Below are 24,724 nucleotides of genomic sequence, written 5' to 3' on the forward strand. Positions count from 1 at the left end.
AGTTGGTAGCTCACCCCAAGAACTGTTCTGCCATGACTTACTACTACCAGCAACCTGCAGGTATCTTTCTCACACCTCCTAGTGCAATGCAGGCATGCTCATGAGGGTTCAAAGGCAGCCAAGTGACTTCAGCAGCCCCTCCTTAACAACGGGATGGAAGCTAGCTGTCACCAACCATTGTCTCCTGTCACCACTGCCCAAAGTGATAAATGTTCCAACACATACCAAATCAGCACCTTTATGCCTTGTGTGGAGTGCGAGCGATGACTCTCTAGGCATGTGCTGTCTCTCAAATACTTGTAGTCCATTACAGTATAGTAAAATGGGGACAGTACCTACTGGTGGCGAAGGATTTTACTCACCATGGAAAGGTAGCAGAGGTGCTGACAAATCTGACATCTCCTCTCTGATGTTTCTAATTGCAACCACTTTCGAGGCTTTTTCTTTCCATCCACCCCTGTGCTGCTGCTGTCGTGGCTGCCATAGCGCGCTGAAGAATGGAGACCTGCCTCATAAAGCTGCCGCCGCTGCCTCAGCTCCGTGTCCCTGTGAATGTTTGATGCAATTACACATTGGCATCACCCCCTGCCACCACAAAGCCACATATAATCACCCTATTACCACGCTCATCACTGAAGCAAAGCCCAAAGCCCTGAGTGCTGGAGGCTGGTGCCGTTCCCTACGCATTGGTGAGAGACAGCCAGTACCACAGAAAGGCTGCTAAACTGCAAAAGCCGTCTCTGGATTCTAACAGCGACCACTGTATCAAGCCAGTGGTTCTCAAACTGCTCCACAGAGAACTGGCGACTGCAGAGTACTTCTTGGAGGTCGATGGTTGCTCAGGGCCATGTGGAGAGTCAGGAGATGTGGCTAACATAACTGTCTATTCCTGCAGTTGCCAAAAGCCACCTTGAGGAGGAGGAGCCGTTGCTGTCAGGAGTAACATAGCCAGCCTTCACATCAGGAGGCAGAGATGAACCAAGGACCTGCTGCCGTAAGGTGCTTCAGGCAGGAAAGGGGAAGCAGGGTAAGCGAGTATGCCAAAACCTGAAGATCTTGCTGTACACCCAGGGGACAAAGGAGGAGATGTCAATCAAAGTAAAAACTAAACCCTCCATCCGCCCTTCGCCCACAGTGTCTGCACAGTGGACAATACTTCCCATACTACACAGCACCAGGAGAGCAGGTTGGTTGGAGCTGAGTGGAAGACAGCAAGTGCAGAGTGAGCTGAGCAGATGGAAGGGAAGAGTAAAAAAGCTCACCACCAGACACAGCTGAAGATGGGTGGAGAGCCAAGCTAAGCACATGGCATGGGCAAAATGAGCAACCAAGGCAGATCAGGAGAGGAGGCATCAAAAGACACAGACCAAACAAGCAAAATGAAGCAAAGGGAAAAGGCTATGGTACAGTATTCCACTTTGGGGCTTTTTTTCAAGTTGTGTTGTTTGGGATTTTGTTTTACATAAGCAGCCACAGGAAGGACCAATATCCTCAGAGAATCCCAACCTAAGCGTAAGAAGAAGTTTGAGAACCACTCTGATAGAGGTCAGTGTGATGGTCTAAGAGCAAGCACCAACATCTGTTTCACCTTTCCCACTTGCAGAGTTTTCCTCTTCGAGAAAAAAAAAAAAAAAAAAAGGCAAAAAAGCACTTGGAAGTGATCATTCCCACAAGGCAACCAGCTGCAGGTAAAGCAGGCAGCACACCTCTTTGTATTTCTTTCTGAACACTAAAACAACACATGAGCTGTTTTCCCCTTCAATATGTCACTGGAAATTTTCCAAATGAACATTCTAGTTATTTAAATACAGTTTGTAGATTCCATTCATCAAAACTTTCTTGACATCTCGAGTACCAGTTGTCACAAACTTGAAAGATAGGTAGCAACTACATGGTAGGGAACAAAAGAGAAGATCATTACACAGGAAGCCAGGCAACATTATACCCTAAGTATTTTTCCTTAATACTGGAGAGAAAAAGGAGTGTGAAGGTTCTTTTTCCTCAAAACACTCAAGTACTAATGCAAGATGTGTTAGCACCCATGCATAAACTGCTCACTTATTCAGTGGTTTAAATCAAAACAACTTTCTGTACACAAAGTACCTTCGGACACTGATGCTGAAGACAAGGGTTCCTGGTGCAAAACCCATTACAGACATGGATTGGCAGTGGCTACTGATGCCAAGAGGCTGAAAAACTGGCACCACATACCTCACCTAACACATCAGGACATCTTGATGCTCAGCAACAAGAACTGACAATTCCAAGGCACATTGTAGTTCTAGTTCTTTGATGGTGCCCAAAGAATGGAGGTCTTAAAAAGTAAGACATCCTAACCATGGGCACTCTCAAATTTGATACAGCCAAGGAAATTGCTTCTTCAGATATGTTTGTTGGGCTTTTGCTTGGTTAAGCAGTTGAAAGACATGCATCTGAAAGGGTTACTCACGTCATCCACCTCTGGTGTCTGTCAATGAAAACAAAGTAAGTATGGCAGGTCCCCAATTCGTTACCTGAGCTCTCCAAGAAGTGATGATATCGTACTCAGAGTCGACCCATTCTCCTTTTTTGCTTCTGCTGTTGCAATCTGATAAAGCAACTTTTCCATTGAAAATGGTTTGGCTATACGTCGTCTCTTCATTTCCTGGGACAGAAATCACCTAATTAGTCTGCAGCCTAATTTGAAAATAAAGTTATTGAAAACTAATTCAATGTAGCAAAAAGAAAGAACTTCTTCACAGTATTTATGTTCCTGACTTATATCCAGCCCCTAACTTCACACTGAGCTACATTATAAATCAGTCCTTTCAGTGGAGAAAACAAGAACAGGAGGAATGTGAAGAAAATGAAAAGGAGGAAGATGCCCAGGCAGAGGTCACAATGCCATTCACTTAACCAGAGGAACCAATGATCACCTCACAATTCCCTCCCCCAAAACTCTTCTCTGGTGAAGGCCAAGAAGAGTAACTCAAACACTTAAGATCAGCAATATGCTATTTACAGGCTCAGCCAACCAGTAAGATCTATCCTTCTGACCTGCTTGAAGTCCAGGACTGGAACGATTTTGTGTCTTTCACAGCACTGAAGATACATTAGGTGCTTAAGAATTAAGCAGAACAACTAACAAAAGAAGCAGATATTGGGAGAAGAGACAACAGGCCCAAAAGAGTTTCCTCTGTGTAAGCTTCTAAAGTTGTTATCTTCCTGTCAATACAAACTGAGTGATTTTGCTAGTTTTAGTGCTTTTTGATAACTCTCATCGAGGTAAATTCCTTTATTTGCTCATTGGTAAGAGAAAGTCAAGAGTCAGTGTTTGAAGAGGTATGTTTTGTTTGATATAATGTCTGGCAAGTTTCAACTGGTATCAATGCTGAAGCACAATGCCAATTTGGTTAGGAATTAAGCCCACTAAATACCTACTCCCCTCAAACAAAAATGAAGATTTATCTTTATTCTTAATTTTCTTTTCATCCTCTTTTGCAACCCTCATTACATTCTCTTCATACTTCTTTTATCAAAACAAATCTTAACTGTTAACAGCATAGATTGCATACACTGAAGTGATAACTAATATGTATGATAAAATGGATTAGTAATCTTTGCTAACTAAAAGGTGTTCCTAAAGGGTACTATGTAATAAAAGCATTCTTCAGAAAGTTCTGCTAGAGCTTGTCTGAGGTTGGAGCAGCTCAGGTTTAGATATGCCATGAGAAGTTCTGTTACATGTTGGATTTGCGTAGTATATCATCTGAGGCTGCCTCAGAACAGCTGCCTCAAGCCAGACCAAGAGCTTGTACAGGGAACACACGCAGCCAGGATAAAAGGCCACAATGCTGGAGAAGAGAAGCAAGACATGCTGCTGCTGGCTGGCAGCTCAGGGACCTTCTGAGCTCAAGATGGGCCTGCGCTGTGCTAAGCACAATTCATTGTGTCAATTGCTGAATCAGTGTACAGCTTTCTGTTCCATATAGTACCAAAATACTCTGAGAAGTTTTTTGAAACACTTTGTTTGCCTTTGACCTGCTGCCTAATCCTGTCTTCTAATGACACATATTTCAGTGTTGTGGGAGACAGCTAACATTCATATCATAATTATCACCATCCTGCCACTTGTGATCTGGTTTTACTATTGTATGTGTCTCTCAGTCATTAATTTTCCAAGCTAAGTAGTCCTCTTATATTCAATACAGAGGCAAAGGCATGCCTTTAATCATCAACTTCCTGTGCTTTTTCTAGTTCCTCTATATTCCTTTTGCAATTAGGGATTCAGAAATGTTCAAATGTTCAAGCTATGGCCAAAGCAAGAGCCTACACAGTGCCACAGCAATGTAGTTCCTAACATTCAATACATATTTTTTAAACCTTTCTGGGGCACTTGCTGCCAGCCCCATAGGAATCCAAAGATCCCTCTGCTCATTGCTCATTCAGAGACCATCGCTGTGTCCACCATATTAGCATTACTTTTTACTTACGAGCCATTTACAATATAACCACACATTTTTTCACTCAGATCACTCAGTATCATGAAGTCTTTCTGCAACGCCTCGTAGCTGGAAGATTTACTGTCATTACCATTAATATTCACAGTATAAAGGATCAGTTTTGCTGTTTGCCTCCCTTTCTACATTATTCACATGTATGTTGAACTGTCTCGGTCTTAGTACAAATTCCTGAGGAGCACAGCAAGAGACCCCCTTCAATAATAAAAACTGCCCCATGTTCCCACTCATTCTCTACTTCTCTTTACATCAGTAACTTTTCACTGTACAGAATTCCCCTCTTTAACCCATGGCAGGTTAATTTCTTTAAGAGCCTTTTCTGAGGAGCCTCGCCAAAAGTCTCCCAGTAAAGTAATGCTCACAAACTGTCAACCGGATTTCCTCTGTCCGTCCATCCATCCTTCCAAGTTTCCAGGCTTGGGGCCATGACCTCGCTGCAAAAAACAGGCTGCATTCTTTTCTACACTTATTTTCTCCTGGCCTTTAGGAAGTTATTCAGAAAGTCTCTTTGGGGTCTGCATGTGTGTGTTTACAAGCCTCTTGTGAGAGTGGTTGTTTTATTTGCATTTTCATCTTCCGGACAGAAAAGGGATTTTTTTGGTCTTGCTTCAAATAGACTCCTTTCTTCTGGTGTTTAGCCATGCCAAGTTTAGTGGAGGTTCGCCCTTCTGCAATTCTTTTGCGCAAGTCTTGTGAGCTCCTAACATTGCATCTTTAAACAACTTCTATGCTGCATGCAAACACTTCATCCTTCTTTCTGCTTCTGCAATTTAACAAGCTTCCTTGGCTGTCTTTTGAAATGAAACACCACAGTCGTGGAGATTTTGCCTCTTGCTGCTCTTTCAAGGTTCTTAATCTCTGCTCACTATCAGAGCACAGCTCCTTCATAATGATGTCTGGACCTGGACTGCACCACTGCTAAGAAGTGAGATTACAGTTTCTTCTCCTTGCATGGATTTCCTGACTAGCTGCTCCTTGAAGCCATTTGGGTTCCAATAACGCACACCAACACAACCACCATATCCTAATTAGGAGGAGGGTGCCAGCATGTCCCATCATCATTTTGTGACCTGTCCTTCTTTAGTATGACACAAGCTATGTCTGCACACCATCCGGGATAGCAAAGCAGGAGGCGTGAATGTGCAGGGCAATACAGCTATGAGGACCCAAAAATCCACAGGGCACATGTGAGTAAAAGAAGCCAATGGCTTTACTTCAGAGCAGTCCAGCCTGCCTGTGGCCACACTACCACCGGTGTGTGCACTTCTGTAGTGCCTCTTTCCATTTGATTTCATTTGAAAACAACACAGTCTGCTCAAGCTAAGACAAGCTCTTTGATGAGAATGAAGGAGTGGTAATTGGGTGGTGTTTTAAAGGTGCATTCCTCCCCCAGCCTAAAACTTGGGGGTAATACATACAAAGATCCTGCTAGCACCTGGGCTGGACACTGCTAATACTATACTCTCACCATATAGGATGGAAATATCAATGTGCAGGGATTCTGTCACTGGTGACAGAGTTAAACCTGGATCATTTGACCATGAGCAGCAGTCCTGTTCCAACTGGATGACTAACTCCACCTTTCCTATGTACTTTTTGCTCTGCTATTATGGTATTGGCTACATGTCTCCCTTCCACCAAGTTTCTGGTAGGCCATATACCACTTAAGCATTCCTTTAAAACCAGACATTCCTTCTTACTTCCAAACCTCTTTACCAGAGTAATTTCCTTTAATCCAATATTCTGCTTTCCTATTTCCTAAATTAATTTTACTGACTTTGCCCAATGTCTTATTCAGGTGTATGGAGGTAGCCCTTTGCCATTCCAAACACAAACTCTTCCACCACACCTGTAAACTTTCTCCTCATCCCTAGCTAAAATGTCAAGAGTTCTTAGGGTGTTTTTTAAAAGCCAGCAGCAACCTGATTCCACATACGGTTTAGGTGAAACCTCTCTGTCCCTTTACAGGGGCTTTATACACATTCTTTTATTCCAGCAATTATCCCAACTCCTTATAAACCAAAATCAATGCATTTTTTCATGCAGAATTTCACTTTTCCATATATTAAAGGAGATTGAGCATTCATTCAATACAGAAATGAAACAATATCATTTAGTAATATAAAGAGAGTCACTATAAAAAAATAAGGTCACAGTATCACAGAATGAAAACAAGGTTAATGTATCAAACAGCTGAAAACTGTCAATAATGCTGCTGAGAATGGACAGACAGGAAGGTACAGTTAGTTGTTTGTCAGAGTTCATTAACAGTCCACCAAAAGGGGAACCTTGCTCCTTACACAGAACTTCTCACAACCTCTGCAGAGCACAATCCCGGCCAGCCTTTAAAAATGGCAAAATGCCTTGGTATAAGTGGAGGAGCCAAGGAAGAATTTCCAGCATTCAAGGGAGTTCAGAACATTGGCTAGTTTGGGGAAAGAAGAAGGGAAAGTAAAGCAAAAGGCAGCGGCAAAGAACAATGCAGTAGGTGTTTCCAGGGCTATTTTGATATAAACACTTATCTGTGGTTCTTGCAAAGTTTGTGGGAGCTGTGACTTCCAATTTCCAAGGTAGGTCACCACAGATTGGAATCTGCTGGATTTTCAGTCAACTTATATTTACCCAGTACAAAGCTCTTAAACACTAATCAAAGAAACTGTTCTTCAGAATTTGAGGCACCAATAAGAGCTTTTTAATTGCTGCATAGTGATTTCTGTCTCTTACAGGAGTGGCATTTTCACAATATCAAACAAGTGTTCAGTAGAGCAATAAATACAGCATACGGAGTTAATATAGTGTGTACCTTCAGATAGAAGTGGTTAACTCAGGACTTTCATTCCTTACCTACACAGATATACAATTCCCACTTTCCCCCATAATAAATCTGTAGTAAAATAACCTTTTAATTCAAACTAAGTTAATATACAGTTAGTATACCCAGGCTGGAAGAATTCTATTAAGCCTAAAGAATCAAATCCTAACTGTGGATGTAATACATTTAATTACTTACTACCCACTTGGTCTGAAGCTGTAAATGTAAATTTACTAGTGGTTTAGCTAGAAACCACTACCAAAATAGCATCTGTAACCCATAGTGTATTTGAGGAGGTCAAGAACATAACTAGTGATATGTATTCTTTGTCCACACAGAAATGTACCCAGAATCTTGATGAGTGGACAATTCACCTGTTTCTGCAGGCAACCTGCCTCAGTTTAGGCTGTGCGAGGAGGAAACAGGAAGGGGTTGTATTTACATCTTAGTATCAGATGGGCTGTCAGTGATCCTAAGGATTTTCAAGTTGGTTAAAACTGAAATTGCCCTGATCAACAGTTTTTCCTGAAGGAAGGGGCAGAGAAAGACAAGCAATACAGCTGTGAGTATTAACTGACTGCCTATTGTAGGAGCTGCAAGCATAGTTATTTAGATATTTGCACCTGAGATGCTACTGGTTCTAGAAAACATCACTTTAAAATATAAATTACTGAGCAGACGACAGTATCTTATCACTAGCTCTGGCAGGATTTTTGAAAGGTATCCTGGCAAACTGGTTTGCAAGCATAACAATCTTCTGAATTTTCCAGAGAGAAGTTTTTAGCCGTCAGTTATTAACTCGGTTGCTTTCCTGAAAACACTGGATCGTCTTATGCCCTGCAGAACTTGTTCAGTTTTGTAATTTACAGTCCACAAAACGAGATGCAGTTGTACTAGTCTGCAATGCTACCAATCCTGGAATGTCGGGTTTGCTCTTGTTTTAGCTGGCAGGGCCGTGAATCCATTTTCACGCCTTTCTCAACTTACCTTGGCTGTTTTAAACCCCATACTTGTCCACTGGGTGGTAGCAAAGTGCACTGATTCAGAAACACTATAGCCACAACACACTTTAGACACAAAGGATCCAGGAAAACAGACAACAAACTGCCCGCTCTGCTGTACAGTACGGTGCACCCTGATCCCCTCCTTACACAAGATTTCTGGGGAGATCTAGAAAGACATAAAAGCAAAACAAAAAGGGGGCGGGGGGGCAGGGGAAAAAAATACATCAGAACTTTATCTTTTACAGTTCGAGCCCGTTTCTTGCTGGCTACTGCCACATGCTACTTGAGGAAAAAAAAAAGCTGTGCTCTGCTAACAGCCCAACTCTGTTTGCTTTCTCTCTTCCCTCCCGCGAACCTGAAGCTTAGTGTTTGAAGTGAGAATTACAGAAGTGGCTCCTTTGAAACCAACAGCCTAAACTCTTATTTGCCAAGCAATCTCAAACACAAAGCCCCAAACCAATACTACCAAGAAAGCAGCATGGACCATTCAGTTTTGCACCCAAATCTTTTCAGACTTGGAGTTGAATCCATCTTGCTAACTTCTGTTACAAATGTTAACATGGCCATATAGCTGAGGGAGGTTTTTTTGTTGTGGGCTCCCAAATTTGTACTTAAATGCACTAAATGGAAATTGTTATCCACAAAATAAGGGAGCCCAAAATACTTTCAAATCCTTTGACACAATTAGGCTTTTCATCTCCATGCTGGCATCATAAAATATCTATCACATCAGATTAATTGATTACAGAACCCTCCCTTTGTGAGTTTAAATACATTATGGACAATACTGAAATTGGAAATCTATTGCACTGTCACTTTTAACATGCAAAGTCTGCTAGAAAAATGCCGTGTGGGTAAACACTGCAAAAGTAGCCAGATTTTAACAGCAGCCTCTGCATCACTGTAGTGTAAGAAAAAAACAAGAGAAATTCCCCCTCAAAACAGCCTTCTGATTAGCCTTAGGTTCTCAAATGGGAATACTTCTCCCAGTGCTAACCTACCATTACATTACTTTCAAGCATTTCCAGCCCTGGAGTGCCATTGGCTTGCAGCAGGGTATGTACCACATCATCAAGTTTGTTCTCCTCCGCAGCAGGAATGCAATACCTGTTGTTTTGTCAGAGGAAAAGAGAAAAATTTACTGTGGAGTAAATAATGGTCCACAGCCCAAGACATTCATTTGGGAAAAAAAAAATTAAACACAGGTTTTCCCATACAGCTCTCTTTTTGGTAAAAGAGAGTATTCTTGGAAAGCTGTCAAATTATTTAGACTCAGTCTGAAGGTGTTCACTAGATGCCACAGGACACAAAATCCACAAAACAGAAATGTGAAAACTCAATGTGCTGTAGTATCAGAGGATATAAATCAGCAATGAAATGCTGTTCATTTTAATGGCACCAGAACAGCTTGCATCTTTTGAGCACCAGTAGATGTTATCTTTATCATAAATGGTTGTATTAATTACCTGTGCATCTACCAAAGGACCTTTTTATTTAATAATGTTCTCTGTTCAGAACAATCAAGACACCACAAATAATCTTTACTGTTAACACCCAAGGTAGCCTAATGCCTTCTTGCCTTGCCTACTAAACAAATCCTGCATTCTTCCTCTCCCTCGCAACAAAAGAAAGATCCATAGCAGCAAAAGCGATTTAAAACTCTGCTGGGTATAATGCCATGCTGCACATCCTCCCCTCCTTCAGAAGCCAAGCTGTCCTCTGTGCTGCGAGCAGTGCTCCCTACAGAGAAGTGAAAAGAGGTAACACAGGAGTCTTAGGTCTTACCTTCACACACCCAGAGATCTGCTATTTTGCTGAATGCAGGGAGGCAATATGGTGGCAATTAGATTGTTGGTTGTAGTACCCTGCCAGAAGGGGTTTATGTCTACCCAGAAGGCACATGTTCCAAGATCTGGTAGCTGGTACCTAGGACTGCAAACTAAGCAGCGCAGCTTGATGTGAAACACAGTGCAAGTCCTGAGTTTCCCAAAACCACGCTGAGCTGCTGCCATGCTATGCTTTGTCTGTGACATTGCTTTATTTGGATTTGTTATGCTCAGGCAAGTGAAAAAACATCTCCAGATTAATCGCGACTGAGCCTGTTTGCCTCCAACACGAGACACACACACACAAACACACAAAGCCATTTTTCCACACTTGGCAATGAGAGTAAGTCTAGCATGATTTAGGGGAAAGGGTGCAGCTTTCTTGCCATTTATCAGATCTTGCTGCCTTTTTCACAAAGCCTTCTGGTTGCCTTAATCTTGTGAGGGTATTTGCTTGCAGCATGCACTACTATTAACTCCATATGCATTGCATGGGAGTTACCCTGCTTGGTGAGTCTGTAGGAGGCTGCACTTCCCTGTGACTTGAACATCTCGTTACTGTTCACTGCACTGATGATGACTTTTATTTGTGTCTGTTAACCTTCAAGTGAAGAACCAGAAGACGTGACAGCATTGACTCAGCTAACTGCAGCCACAATAAGGGTTTGTAACTATCCATCCAGGTGTGCATAGAATCATACAATCGTTTAGGTTGGAAAAGCCTTTAAGATCATCAAGTCTAATCATTATCTATCTCTAGCAAGCCCAGTGCTAAGCCATGTCCCTTAGCAGCACATCTGTCTCTCTTCTCAATACCTCCAGGGATGAGAACCACCTCCCCGAGGAGCCTGGGTCAGTGTTTGATAACCCTTGACATAGACTCCATATACGTGTGCTGACAGTGATCAGCACCTTGCTGAGAAATCCCGGGATTGTAGAGAGGTGAAGTGGAATAACTTCATCTTGGTTTGCAGCAAGTCCCAAAAGCAAGGTTAAATGCACACATGTATCAAATACTTTGCAGTACCTGTGTTTGTAACACTGGCAGCGTCAGAACAGCTCCACGTGTGCAGCATGTATCTCTAGTGATTGTCATAACACATTACAAATGGTAACAACGATCTTTTAACTGAGTCTCAGGAAATGGCAGAGCCCACTCTGATCTAGTCAGAAAGAAACAGCTGAAAGACTTGAGTGTGCAGTCCTTCACAAGATGGGCTCAGAAAGCAAGTGAAAGATGTGTAAAGAAGGGTAGCAGAGAAGTGCATGAACTACCTGACTACTGGCAGGACTGAGGGGAACAGAGATGCTTAGCAGCTGTGGTGTATGCTGTGATTTCACTCGTTTGCAGTTCTTGGTGTACTTAAACTGGGAAGTGAGCAGCCAGTACAGACATCTGAGTGACTTGGACAGAACAAGAAAGATTTTCTTTCTTTTAATGGGCACTAAGGATCCCTCCAGAATAAAAAAAAACCCTAAGTCCCTGAACTCTGCCCTGAATGAAAATTCTCTTCTCCCCCATTTACTCTTCAGGAGGTAAAACCTGATTAGAGTGACCTGAGCAATATGGAGGTAAATAAATCACCACTGATAATAGTCCCACAAAGATCTGTCCCCAGAGAGATGGTTTCTGGATGCTAGGTGGACTTCTGCAGGATGGAGGAGAACTCTGGTGCCCAGGGGCCTACTTTGTTTTATTACTGAAGCAGCCACTGGAAGCAACAGCTAGCTGCATTTGAGCCTGTTCAATTCCAAATGGCACGTTTTGACAGGCACAGTATGCAGAGTGCCCTGAGAGCATGATTAGGGGATCTTTTAATGCCTTCTGTTTGGAATTTACTGTCATTTAAGACTTAGATGAATGTCAAACAGTTTCACCTAAGGTTGAAGACAACATGGCTTTTCCTGATAGTGTGTTATTATAGAATATCATAGATTCCTGATTCATAAATGAAGAAGAGGAGCCACAAAATGCCCATGACAAAAAGTGATAAACTCCCAGGTCTGCAGCATAACACAGCATTTACCTTTACCCCTTGGTATGATCACATATAGAACAATTTTCCAACTTAAAATATTTAGAGGTGCTTCTGCTTTAATGGGTTTCTTCTGAGATATCAAATCCTTTTTTCTGGGCCATGCACTTTCCTAGTGACAGCTGGGTCACCACCCCAGACACCAGCACTTAGCTGATAGACCTGGGAGTTAAAGGTAATGGGCAAAGTGGAGTCACTGTCCCTGAAGGTGCTCAAGAAAAGACAGGATGAGGCACTTAGAGTCATGGTCTTGGATAGGGCTGGGTGACAGGTTGGACTGGATGATCTTGGAGGTCTCTTCCAACCTGGCTGATTCTATGATTTTAAGTACACACTTTACATACGAATGAAGAGCAGTTGACACTGCCATTACAACCTGGAACTCCTGGATGCAGCCCTCCTATCACGCCAAACAAAGAGCCAAAGGCTCAAGAGGAGCTACTGGAGCTGTCAAAGAGATCCAGCTTATGCACTTACTGCATTTTCTCTGATCAGGAAACACAGTTACTCTGCTTTTCATTCGCTGCTTTCATGGAACAGGTTGCCCACAGAAGTTGTGGAGGCTCTAACTCTGGAAATGTTCAATGCTAGGCTGGATGGGACCTTAAGCAACCTGATCTACCAGGAGGTGTCTCTACCCATGGCAGGGGCTTAGAACATGATGATGTTTAAGGCCCCTTCCAAACCAAACCATTCCAGGATTCTATGATGATCCTCTTGGGTAGTAACACCAACATCACAGGAACCTGACACACCAGCAGCACCTGCTTCCTCTAATCCTTCCAGCAACTCTTGAAGTTCTACTTGTGTGACACTGGAATCATGTGTGCAATCATATTAAAAATGATCATCACATGGTAATGAACAAAAATGTACGCAAGAAAGTACCAGGGTCAGGATGAATACAGAGTTCAAGATACTTTGCATGAAATAAGAAAGCAGTCAGAGCATGGATTCAATCACTTTACAAGTGGCAATACAGAGCTAGCTTGACAAGTGTCTCTGTCAGCCTCAGGAAAGTCTACCTTGACTAGCTGCCATTTGGCTTTCATGGTGTGAAAGCTTTCCATAGATTAAACCCTATGTCAAGCAGAAACAGTTAACTGCTAAGGAGAAGACAGCATGGAAGATAAAGTGCAACTTTTCTTCCTAGAAAGAGTATTTAATCACTGAAGTTCATACTACATTTTCCCATTTAAACTGTAGTCACACGCACTGAATCTTTTAGGTAAGATTCATTCATGCAAAAGGTACTGCAGCAGCTGCTAACAGCAGCCTCCAGACAGCCACTGCAATGCCTGTGAAGAGACTCAAATAGGAATACCTACCAAATGCAATCAGCACCAGTGTGTAAGTAGTCTATGTATGGAAGGTGATTTTGGTCTCGAGACCAGCATGAGGTAGAAAAGACCATGCCAATATTTAGCCAAGGAATTGTCACTCCTAAAACAAAGAGATTGGAAATGAGTTTTGAGTAACTGTGCTTTTTAAAAGACGGTTTGAGGGGGCATTTTAGGTGAAAATCTTTTCCCACCCATGAGCTGATCCTTAAGTTTAAAGTCTTCCTACCAGAGTGAATAATTGACAGAGAATAGTTTAACAAATTCAGCATTTTCCAGTAACAAAATATCTGCCAGCCACTTACAGTGCCCTTGAACACACTTGTTTTCTAATAGCTGTAAAAAAATGGTTATTTAACAATTACTCATAATTCAGGCTCAATATTGTTTATCAGAGGAGGTTGCTTCATATTGTTAAGTGTACCTGTTTCCTAACTGGTTTGTTTAGGGTCAACCCCTGCTTTTAGCTAATGTTTCTACCAGTAAATTCCAATGGCACATGCAGCTGGAGCACTCATGAAAATTCAGTTAGAAAACTTGTGTGCCCGGCACTGTGGACTATGTTTGCAAGTAAGGGAAGTCACACAGCTCTGTCCTTCATCACCCTGACACAAAGCAAACACACTGATGTGGTGACAACAACAGTAAGGTGTACTATAAGTACAGTGGGTCGTCCCAGATATACAATCCCAAATATTCATTAATTCTTCATCCACACATCTGCATCAGTTTGTTTAAACACCACCTGCTACACACACCTTTGTGTCTACTGGGTCAGCTGGCAAACAGAGGGACCAGAAAGAGACTTTGGTGACTACACCACTACATTTAGATGACACTTGTAATTGCTGGAAACACAGAAAAGAGACTTACCAGGCACAGCACCAAGATGTCGCAGGATGGATCCCGTATTATTAGGAAGGACTGTGAGGTTCCACCCATGCCTGTTCAAGGGATGACACAGAGGCAGACATTAGTGCACACTCCCAGCGCTAGCATCTCCAGTGCTCAACTTCTGCTCAGCGCACCAAGGCAGCTGTTACAAGTTGACAGAGCAGGTGGATCTGGTGAACTTACCTTGAAAATGGTTCAGATTTTCCCACGGGAAAGCCGCTCCCGTGGGTGTTGGTATCTACTTTTCCACAATGCACTGCTACATGGCAATCTTTCTGTTCCACTATCCGCCAATATTCTTGCTGTGATAAGAGAAAGCAGCAGGGCATTTTTAGTTCACTGAACAAGGTATCTCTCATTAAAATACCAAGCCCAGAAACGCACAGAGCTTTCATAACCTCAATGTAATTTGACATAAAACACTGCTTAAAAATAAAGATATAAATACTTGAAAGTAACAATGAACAGAATTTAGATCCTCTTGGCTCCTGTGCTTCAGCACATGACAGATTAAGGCTTCTCTCGCTCCCTCAGTTCACTGACACCTTTATTAAAAACGTCAAAAAAATTTAAAAGGAGCATCAGTACCATGTCTGTGCAACCACTTCTTTCTCTCCCACGCTAGACAAGTCTTAAACTGCTTCTGGTAATGCCTGAACATCATCTATACTAATCCCCATACTCAATCCCCTGAAATGAAAACTGTTACCACCCTTTGTGTTTGCCTCACCTCTACTTCTGCTACTGTCGGCTCCTTTGTGAAGCACATGTTCATGATATTTCTTGCTGTTCGGTAGAAGGTTGTTAAAGAAACAGACCTACCCTGTGGAAAAAGAAAATAAAATTAAAAGGGAAAATAAAAAAGGTGCCTCCATTCCCCTTGGCTTCACTCTTTCCCTTACATGCTAGGTCTCAGATCATCATAGGGGGACAATGTCTTCAGACATGTGTGGGCCTAAAGTTTCTTTCTTAACTGAAGAAAAACATCTCAAAAGATACAGAAATTTAATCACATTGATTCACCAAACCAACCATCTTAAAGGCCAAGTTCATGTTCCCAGAAGGCTACATATCCTGCTTTACCCTGCACAACACTGATAAATGCAAAAGATGGATGCAACCCAGATTACTATGAGAGTGTAACCAACACACGAGCAAAGGACCTCAATTCAACAAAAGCTGTTCAAATGCAAGGAACCAGGACCTGTTGTTACAAGGCTGAGAAAAGTAAAACACAGTCAAATTGCCATGGTGAACCCTTTCTTGTCACTGTTGCAGAAGCCACACAAGAAGAGAATACAACCTGTTTTGTTGCTAGAGCTATACCTAAGTTTCTGTGTGCCTGCTTTCACACATACTTATAACACCAGATACTTTAGGATGCAGCCTGTGAAGGCAGAAATACAGGAACCTGCTTGGCCCTTTCAGCTCAGACATTCTGGTATGGCCAGAGAGGGATACCCCACTATTGCCTTCTCTGTTCTAGGGCAGAAGAATCATCCTGGGAAGCTGTGAGCTGGGAGACATCACGTTAGCTGCTCTGGTCATACTGGTTTGTGAGCGTCACTGCAGACAGAGACTAGCATCGGCCTGCAAAGACGAAGTTAAAATGTCTTTGTCTCCTTGCCACAGTGCCCACTGGTTGCCCATCTGAGCAACCACAGACTTAAAAACTCCACGTAGATGAATGCTTTATTATTCAGACTATATCTTTTCTAGTATTTCAATTATGAAACAGATCTGCCAAACTACCTCAGCCTTTTCTTGTGTTTAATTTAAGAACTATGCCCAAGAGTAAACAGCAACAACTACACAAGCAGCTTTTCCCCCAGAGGCCAAGTTTATCACTTTGCCGTGCTCCTATGGCTGTAACGTTGTCACTTTCTAAATTGAATGTAGCGTAATTAGATGTAACAAAAAGTTTGTGAAACGTCCAGGGCCTGGGGCCCACTGATTCCCATAAACTTCAGAGTTGGATGCTCTGCGATACAATAAGCAATTTCCTTCATCTTTTAATACTCTCATGAATCATTTATTGAGGCAGCCTTTTACAACAAAATCTCTCATAAAATGCAGGGCCAGCAGCAACAGTCACACTGTAGCGCTGACTTCACCGCTCTGCAGCAGCCTCCTTAATTCAGTTACTCGCACAGAACAGAACGAACTCATCTTCCAAGATGAACCATGTCTTACCAGTCTTCAGATACACAGCAAGCATGAAAAAACAAAGTGGAAATCCTGAACAGCTTAGCCCTTTAAAACTGCATGTACCCATTTCTATCAAGAACTTGGTACGTTTTCAGTCTCCTAGAAGTTGCACCACACATTAAACGGATGAGGGATTTTTGTTGCCTGGTTCTGTTGTTTGCCCTTTTTTGTTTTCATCTTGGGCACCTTGTAAAATTTTCTAATGCCAACTCTTTTAGAAAAGAACTTTAAATGCAGTAATAGAGCATTTTAACCATAATGCAAAATGAATTGCTGAAGAGTAAAAATACCCTTTCTAATGACCTCAAAAGTGTCTCAACAGTTCATCAACTACTGAACAGAGTCTCTGTTTCTGTAACAGTATGACAGAGGAAAACTTAAGGAACAAAATTTCCTGTTTCCTCTCCTGACTCTTTCCATGGCCTCTGTGTCAGCCATAGGAGCCAACCTAGAGCATCACCACCACCAAGCCTGGAGGGGAAGACATAGAGAAGAACACTGCAATGATTATGAATACTAAGAACATTAAAGTAACCATAAGTATGAGCAGAAAACAAAGCTTTCACAACAGTCACAGGCAGGAAGGACAAACTCCTGTTAAGCACTATCCAAAAATGCCCAGTCCCTAGATGAAGAGACCTCTCAGCATGGGATTTCTCAGACAGTTTCATCTGAGAGCTGGCAATACTGCACTGATAGTATCTTCCGCCTGCCCCTCTAACACGTTTGACAAGAAGCCTTGAGTTTGTTCTGTGTGGAAGCAAATGCTGCTTTCAGTCAGATCCAGCAGATTTAAACAGTGTTTTCAGAGCTAACACTGGGAGAAGAAGAGAGGAGTGAAAATGTTGCAGCAGATCCTTCTTGAAGTAAACAGAAGTTTACCTCTGGTACTTAGAAATGACATTTTATCAGTCAGGTAGAAAATGCTACTCCTCCATTTAGCAGTAACAAAAGCAAGCGCAGCAGCCTGCATACTAATTAGAAAAGCAGCAGGCCCCACAACGTGGAAAGGAGCAACACCTGGAGTCCTAGCAGAGAGACAGAAGGACACAAAGAAGATTTACTCTAGCTTTGGCACATGATATGGCAGTAACTGCTCCTGGGAGCCTGGACACTTCTTTTGCTCCAGTGAGAGCACATGCTGACTGCAGGAGTTGCTGTGCAAAACCACAAACGAATGGCTCCTTCATGCTCTGCCATTGACTTTATGGCCTATACTACCCTATACCCACATGAGTATGTTCTCTCCTCCAGCCCTCAATCTATTGGCCTGGACTTCTATCAAAGGTTTGGTTTTTTTGGTTCGCTTTCTGTATGTGGTAGTTTTAGAGTCACCCCTTGAGCTTTATTTGAAATTACAAAGAATTGTATTGAATACAGAAGAACCATAAGGCAAGTCTGTATCATTCCATCCTCTTGCTGTTTAGGATCAAGTCTGCTGTATAAGCAATTTCCTTCCCTTTGCCTCTCTGCCTCCTGGTTCTCCTGCTCCTTCGCTCCTCTGCCCTGACTGACTTCTGCACTAACCTAGGCTGAGTAGGTAACAGTTAGGGCCTTTCTGGTTTTTCTCTCTGTGGGAAGAACGTGGTGGCAGTTGGCCCCTTTTGGACTCTGTGTTATTTTAAAACTGTAAATAATTGTAAATATATGTAAATATATTTTGTACATTGTATTATGTGTTTTTAGATTTTAGCTTGCTGTAAATATATAGCTTCATTTGCTTCAAAATCTTCTAAGCTAATCTGGTGATTTTATTTAGGGGTAGTTTTAAATACACCACACTGTGTTTCCTGTTCTTAACCAAAGTTAGTAATGTGCTTTATAAAGGTACCATCACAATCCCATCACCTGTAAAAACTGTAACTTGAAGTCCTGTTCTGCTGAAAATACTCAGATTTTGTTGGAAACCTATGAACAGGTAAAGCACACCGACCCCTTCACAGACACATGCACAGAAAGGTACCAACGCTCAAGAAAAACACAGGAAACAGGATTAAAAGGCTTGTTTCATAAAACACCAGAGAGCACCACCAGCTTAATCTGTAACCAGCACCACCTCACCTTAGTCACAAATCCTGTGGGTTTGTCCAGTTTAAGTTTGTTGCATAATTTCTACATCTTGAGTCTCTCTTTGAGTGATGTAACCAGTTCTCATGCACCAGTTCTTCTAGAGAGTTTTCCTTTTAGTGCTGTGAAAACCAAGCTACCCGTCTCTCTGCACTCAGACTGACCAAGCACCCCCAGGACACTTCACAACAGTGTCTATGCAGAAACCCACCATGGTCCAACATCTATCAGTGCAGTCCTTTGTCTCTGCACCACAGATAAGCATGGGCTGGCATTCAGCGGGCAGGCCCAGTGCCTAGGAAGTTGCTGGAACCACAGCATTCAACTTAAGGCATTGCCTGAATGGCTTCTGTGTGCTGCAGCTGCTTTGGTGTGTGGGGAGAGCACTGGTCTGTAGACTCAGGGACACTCAGCTCTAACAGCTTCTATGTCCAGAACAAAAGTATTTGTACCAAGTATTGCTGGGCTCATACAGGGTCTGACACTGTCAGTACTGCCAGTGCTCTTTGGGAGGCAGCAGCAATTTGGGAGCAATCAGCCTTTTGGGTAAAGCCTGGGGCTCAGCAGGCTCAGGCTGGTTATACTGCCTGTGCTTTGTTTGCCTGCTTTTTACTTTCCAAGTCTGATTATCATACTGGTCATAAATCCTGATGTTGCTTTTTGAGTTACTTTATAGCTTCTAAACTCAGGACTTGCACTAGAAAAGAAGATGGAGACATTTCCCCACTAAGTTTGAGGTTGATCACACAGCAGTCAGGGTAAGTTATACCAAATTTTTCATTTAACATCATTAAGCACAGGATATTAAGCACAAAAATACCTCTTTGCTATCCACAAAAGCTGCTGTCATTAGATAAGCTTCTCCCAACAGCAGCATAGCAAAGAGATTGCTTTTCAAAGACGGGATTGAGGTCGGAGTCGCTGAGTAAAAGAACTTTTGGGCTGACAAATCATAAGAGGCTGCAAAAGAAACCTGAAGCAAGCTTTTAAAAGCTCAAGTCATGAGCTCATGTAGTCCCTAAATAGCTTAACAATAAACCCCTCTGGGCTATCTGGCTTCCTTTCCCTGTGATGGAAGAGATATTGGAAGAGGAAGAACAGTGTAGTCCTTTACTGGGCACAGACACTCAGTGCTATATTTCTGTCAGAGCACAGCTATGCAATTCAACACAACTCAAAACTGTACTACGAGTTGCTGTGCCAAGTCTGGCTCCAGAGCTGGAGACTGCCAAATAAAATACAGTGAAGGAGTCAGCATTCCTTCGGAAATGGACATACTTGACAGAGGAGTAAGCCTCCATGTGACTGCTGGTGCTTCACAAAAGCTGGCATCATCAATGAAAACAGTCTGCACTTCACCTTGCCCTTTCTAACGGTAGTAGTATTTCTAGTGATGTGAGTTCTGATGTGGAGCACTACTTCACTCAACAAGAGACTTGCAAGAAAAGCAGGAATGAGAAAGCAGAACATTACTTCAAGTGTCACATGAAAATGAAAATACAAAGAACAATTGTGCAGAGCTATTCAAGGAACCTCTTATAAGGACGAAGGGAGGCAGAGCCCAGTGCATTTCACTATGAAAATAGCATCTTCCAGTTTTTCCAGACGCCACACAAGAGCAAGGCAAATCAGCAAAAAAACACCAGATGCCAGCATCATCAGTTCTGCAAAACAAAACCAGCACAGCCCACCTCATTACCTTGTATATACACTTGTGTAAGTCGCTAAGAACTCCCTCCTCTTCCTCCTCATCCTCCTTCGTGGTCTCCTTTTCCTGAGCGAAGAGCCGCCGCCTGCCCGTCTTCAGCGGGACGTCAACCTCTTTCAACTTGTTGCGGAAGCCATTTTTGTGAACCACGCCGTTAATGAGTCCGTTTTTGGGCTCAAAACGGGGCAAGGAATGGAACTTGTAGGCATTCTCCGAATGTCCCTCCAAAGGTCCTTTCCTCTTCTCCAAAATTTCCTTTTCCAGCAAGACCTCCTTCTCCAGTTTCTTGTGCTCCTCAGGGGAGAGGGAGTCATAGGAGAGCAAGTACTGGCAGTAGGCTTCTTGCAGCTTGGCCAGCCTGTCCTGTGCAGTTTTGGGGATGCGCAGCATGTCTGCCAGTTTGTTCCATTTCTTGAGGTCAGTCACTTGCTGCATCCCCCCCATCTCGTTGATCAGCTGGACAAAACAGGCCAGGTCGAGCTCACAGCCTCCTAGGGTCCACGTGTGCCAGGCAGCAGAGGAGGGGAAAGGGAAACACAGGAGCAGGTTAGGAAAGTTGTAGAGGTGCTTGTGTCAAATGCACTACTAAGCTGGGCACATACAGGACGTGCCACCTGTCCAGTCACCTGGGCACTAGAGTAGGATTGTCCCTGTCTCATAGGTCTTCTGCTAAAGACAGGTATGGACCACTGTTTTTATAATTTAATTCATGCAGCAGATCGTAACTGGCCATTTGCAACAGACTTCCCTATGGTTAAATTTGCCATTCAAAGAGTTTCATTCCCATCTCTTCTCAGATTATCTCCCACTATCTCCTGACGTGTGTCTTTCCCTTTGTCACTGTGCAGTGATCAGGCAGATGGGAGTTATGTGGCCCTTTAAACGCCTCCATTCTTCCCCCACCCACCACAAATCCCACATCTGGTTTATAGCAGGAAGGAGCAAAATAAATGTCAAGATAGGTGGTGACAATCAAAGCGACAAGTACCCATCCTTCCTGGAGGTGAAATGTCCATTATCTATTGTTTACACAACACTTTGAAAATGGTATTTCAAAGAAGCACAGTAGCAGCATTAATTCCACAGGTTTAAAAAAAAAAGTTAAAAAACCCACAAACAATTTAAAAACACCCAAGGGAGGAAGGGAGTTGTTTGGGGTTTGCAACTGCAACTGCACAGAAGAAATTCCAGGCACATTATTCTTCCAGTTTGAGACCATCCATAGTTTATACCTACTATGTTTTCCTATGTTTTAAGATGACTAGCACATTTCACACTCCAGCCAAAAAACATAGCATAAACATGGACGATTATACAAACTGCAGCATAAAAGGCAGCCAAATGGACAAGGAGCAATAAAAGAAACATCATAAATACTCTCAAAGTGCAGAAATAAATCATTAGGAGAAAGAGTGAAGAAACAAGACTGAAGACCACCTACAATTCAACAGGGAACTGCTAAAGGAAAAAAGAGAATGAATGCAAAACTCGTGTCAACATCACTGCCGCCACATTGTCTCTCCTCTTTTTTCTTTGGGAAAAGTAAAAAATCATTATGTCATAGCTGCCTCAGAGCACTTGGACATGTGATTACACAACAGAGAAGCATAAAAAGCAGTGCTAATACTAAATATTTACTGTCAGATGCACAGTATCTTAAAGACGAGTCACATCATCTTGCCTGTTAGTGCAAGCAGTATTACTTTCTTCAAGCTACCCTGTGCTGCAGCTCAGATGCTTCACAGCTGATCCAAACTTTCCTTCTTCCCTCTGTTTTCCCCTCTTCCACTACATAAGCCAATCCAGTGAGGAGTAGTAAACCTGTGTAAACCTGCAGGCAGTATTTTGGGATGCCAACAGCTGTGACAGTGGGAAAGCCACACCAGAGTCTGCTTGCTAATGCTGGACAAAGGTGTGAAAAAAGAGGAAAAGTCTGAAAGGTTAACTTACTTTCCTCTTTAATCTTCCCCATTAAACAACTTTCAAGCTGGCCTCTACTACAGGCTGTTACTGTTTTTGGTCTAGTGTTTTACATGCACAGTTCACAAATAAGCTGAAGGCATAATTCAAGATATCTTTTCCATCCCAATAGATTCAGCAACCTACACGAAGCTGAGTAACACACTCCTAACTTGGAAAGAAGCGAGTTTCAAGTTTAACATTATACATGTTCTCCAGTGGGACAAACAGCACTCACACAGCTTGAGTGAGGTCCTAGTTTCAACACTGTTTATAAGCTATTTAAGAAATACAATTTTTCTCCCACATCATGGAATGACCACTCATAATCACTTGCAATATTAGAGGCTTGAGTACCACACCATTTAACCAGAGCCTCACAGATCTGGCAGATCTTCTACAGGGCCAGCTACAGCTAAGCTTTACGAAATGATCTCAACTGTAATTACATTTCACACACTCATAACTTTTAGAAGCATTTATATCTCAGGCTGATGTGTTCCAGGATTGACCTAAGTGTGTTGCTTAAACTTTCCTTCACAGGCTGAAGGGAAAAAAAAAAAGAGTTTTAACCCCATTTAAGCACCTACAGCAAAATGGCTTAAACAGGAGACCTGGCACACATAATGCAGAAATAGCATCTGGTTTTTGAGTTTTTTTCCTAGTGGGTCTTCATTTCACTAAGCTAGGAATATTTTTACATTGCCCAGTGAGCAAGATCATTTAAAATAAATAAAATCTTAAAATCTTCATGTATGCATTTAATACCAAACGCTGGAGCCATGCCAAGTCATTGGCAAAACTCCCACTTGTTTCAATGGAAACGTGATTTGGCCCTGAAAGGAAGGATGTGTATGGATGTCTGCTCGAGTAAGTGTGGATGTACCACCCCAGATTATTCTGCACTTTCCTGCTGGAACCAATGGATTTCTCATCTCTGTACACTAATGATTTCCTGCTTGTTTCCCTCATTTGGCTTTTAATTTTAAACATGAGATAGGTAGGAAATTAATTGCATAAAGGATACATAGGATGCAAATTTTATAAGACACCATTGTTTGCTCTGGCTATATGGCACCCAGCAGAACAGAATCCTTACCTATTAATTAGGCTCTTAGGTGCTTAAATAATATAAATAATTAACAGTAATGCCATCTTAATGCTGAGTTAAGGTATTTCATTAAAAAGTTAACGTTGTTCCAGGAGCATTAATCGAGCTGTCTTGCACATTTTCTCCCTTCTCTTGCCAATGTAAATTTAATTCATTATTCTTCTCTATTAACATATAACCATTGCATACATTAGGCACACTAAATGTTCACTTATTGCTGCTTGAGTGATTTTAATTTTCAGGCTTCCTTGAACGTTTGTGCATGGCTATTGCAACAGAGAGCTGCCTCTCGTTCATCCTCCTTAAATTCTGTCACGTCTCTGTAGTGCCCTGAATCGGTTCACCATAAACTCTGCAATCTCTTTTTGTGCTTTTTATGCTTTCTCACTTACTTTCCACATGCGATATAAAAGTCTGAAAATGAGGGGGAACTGCTGTGAACAGTTTAGGCAGAAAAGTGTGTCCTTTAATCCAACAAGCATTGATAGCTGCCTCTGGTTGCATAATGCCTCAAAGGCAAAACTCTAGCCTCAAGTTGCAACATGAGGTCCTGCCAGCTCTGACTCAAAACACTTCAAAAACAAAGGGAAGGGCTAACAAAAATTAAACCCACAAGTCTGTTACCATGTCACTGCTGTAAAGGCAGCAGAGATGGAGGTGGCTCATTCAACAGTTCATTTGTATGCTGCTGTTGTCATGTTTTTACAAACTATTGTCACATTTTTGTCACGTGTCATATTTGACAGCAGACCATAAACCAAGGATTCTGTTAAATAAGTGATTCTCACTCAGGCATTAGCCCTGGCAGACACCTGCTGGGAGAAATAATGAAACCTCCATTTTGCAATCAACCACATTTTACTGCCTATTCTTGACACTTAATGGTTGTTAAATGTCAGCAGGTCACTGCGAATTTGTGATTTTAAGTGTTTGAGTACCCAAATAGAAGTCGGTTCTGCCATATTTTCTTTCCCTCATGGTTAAATGCTTTTAAACGAAGCTGGGGTCAGAGAGGGGTGGTGGAATTATTTGTATTAAAGCTTGGCAGCACTGAAACCTGTTTGGAAAACACCTCTGGAAAGGTCAAGAAAATACTCTTGAGGTGGCATTTAAACCAAGGCTATCAATATCCATAGTTGTACTACCTACAAAAAAATAAACAGAAGGGCAAGGCGAAGATCCTGAAATCTGGAGACTGAGACCCCCACATAGCATTTTTTGCCCTGGGTGAAATAAAGAGCTGGTAAGAAGAAAGTGGCA

General features: G+C 42.3%; 1 protein-coding gene across 3 annotated transcripts in view; it reads right to left on the reverse strand.

Annotated features, from left to right (window-relative positions):
• Window positions 1–24,724, reverse strand: part of JARID2 (jumonji and AT-rich interaction domain containing 2) — a 233,472-nt gene that overhangs the window by 5,257 nt on the left and 203,491 nt on the right. For all 3 annotated transcript variants that reach the window (XM_064160992.1, XM_064160994.1, XM_064160993.1), the window contains 9 exons: window positions 20,386–20,885; window positions 15,142–15,234; window positions 14,595–14,713; window positions 14,391–14,461; window positions 13,506–13,620; window positions 9,317–9,422; window positions 8,299–8,481; window positions 2,514–2,644; window positions 363–546 (listed from right to left, as the gene is read on the reverse strand). In XM_064160992.1, coding sequence (XP_064017062.1) covers window positions 363–546; window positions 2,514–2,644; window positions 8,299–8,481; window positions 9,317–9,422; window positions 13,506–13,620; window positions 14,391–14,461; window positions 14,595–14,713; window positions 15,142–15,234; window positions 20,386–20,885 — 1,502 coding nt within the window. The remainder of the gene's footprint in view (window positions 1–362; window positions 547–2,513; window positions 2,645–8,298; window positions 8,482–9,316; window positions 9,423–13,505; window positions 13,621–14,390; window positions 14,462–14,594; window positions 14,714–15,141; window positions 15,235–20,385; window positions 20,886–24,724) is intronic.

The sequence above is a fragment of the Pogoniulus pusillus genome, chromosome 21 (genome assembly GCF_015220805.1).
Source record: "Pogoniulus pusillus isolate bPogPus1 chromosome 21, bPogPus1.pri, whole genome shotgun sequence".
Classification (NCBI taxonomy): Eukaryota; Metazoa; Chordata; class Aves; order Piciformes; family Lybiidae; genus Pogoniulus; species Pogoniulus pusillus.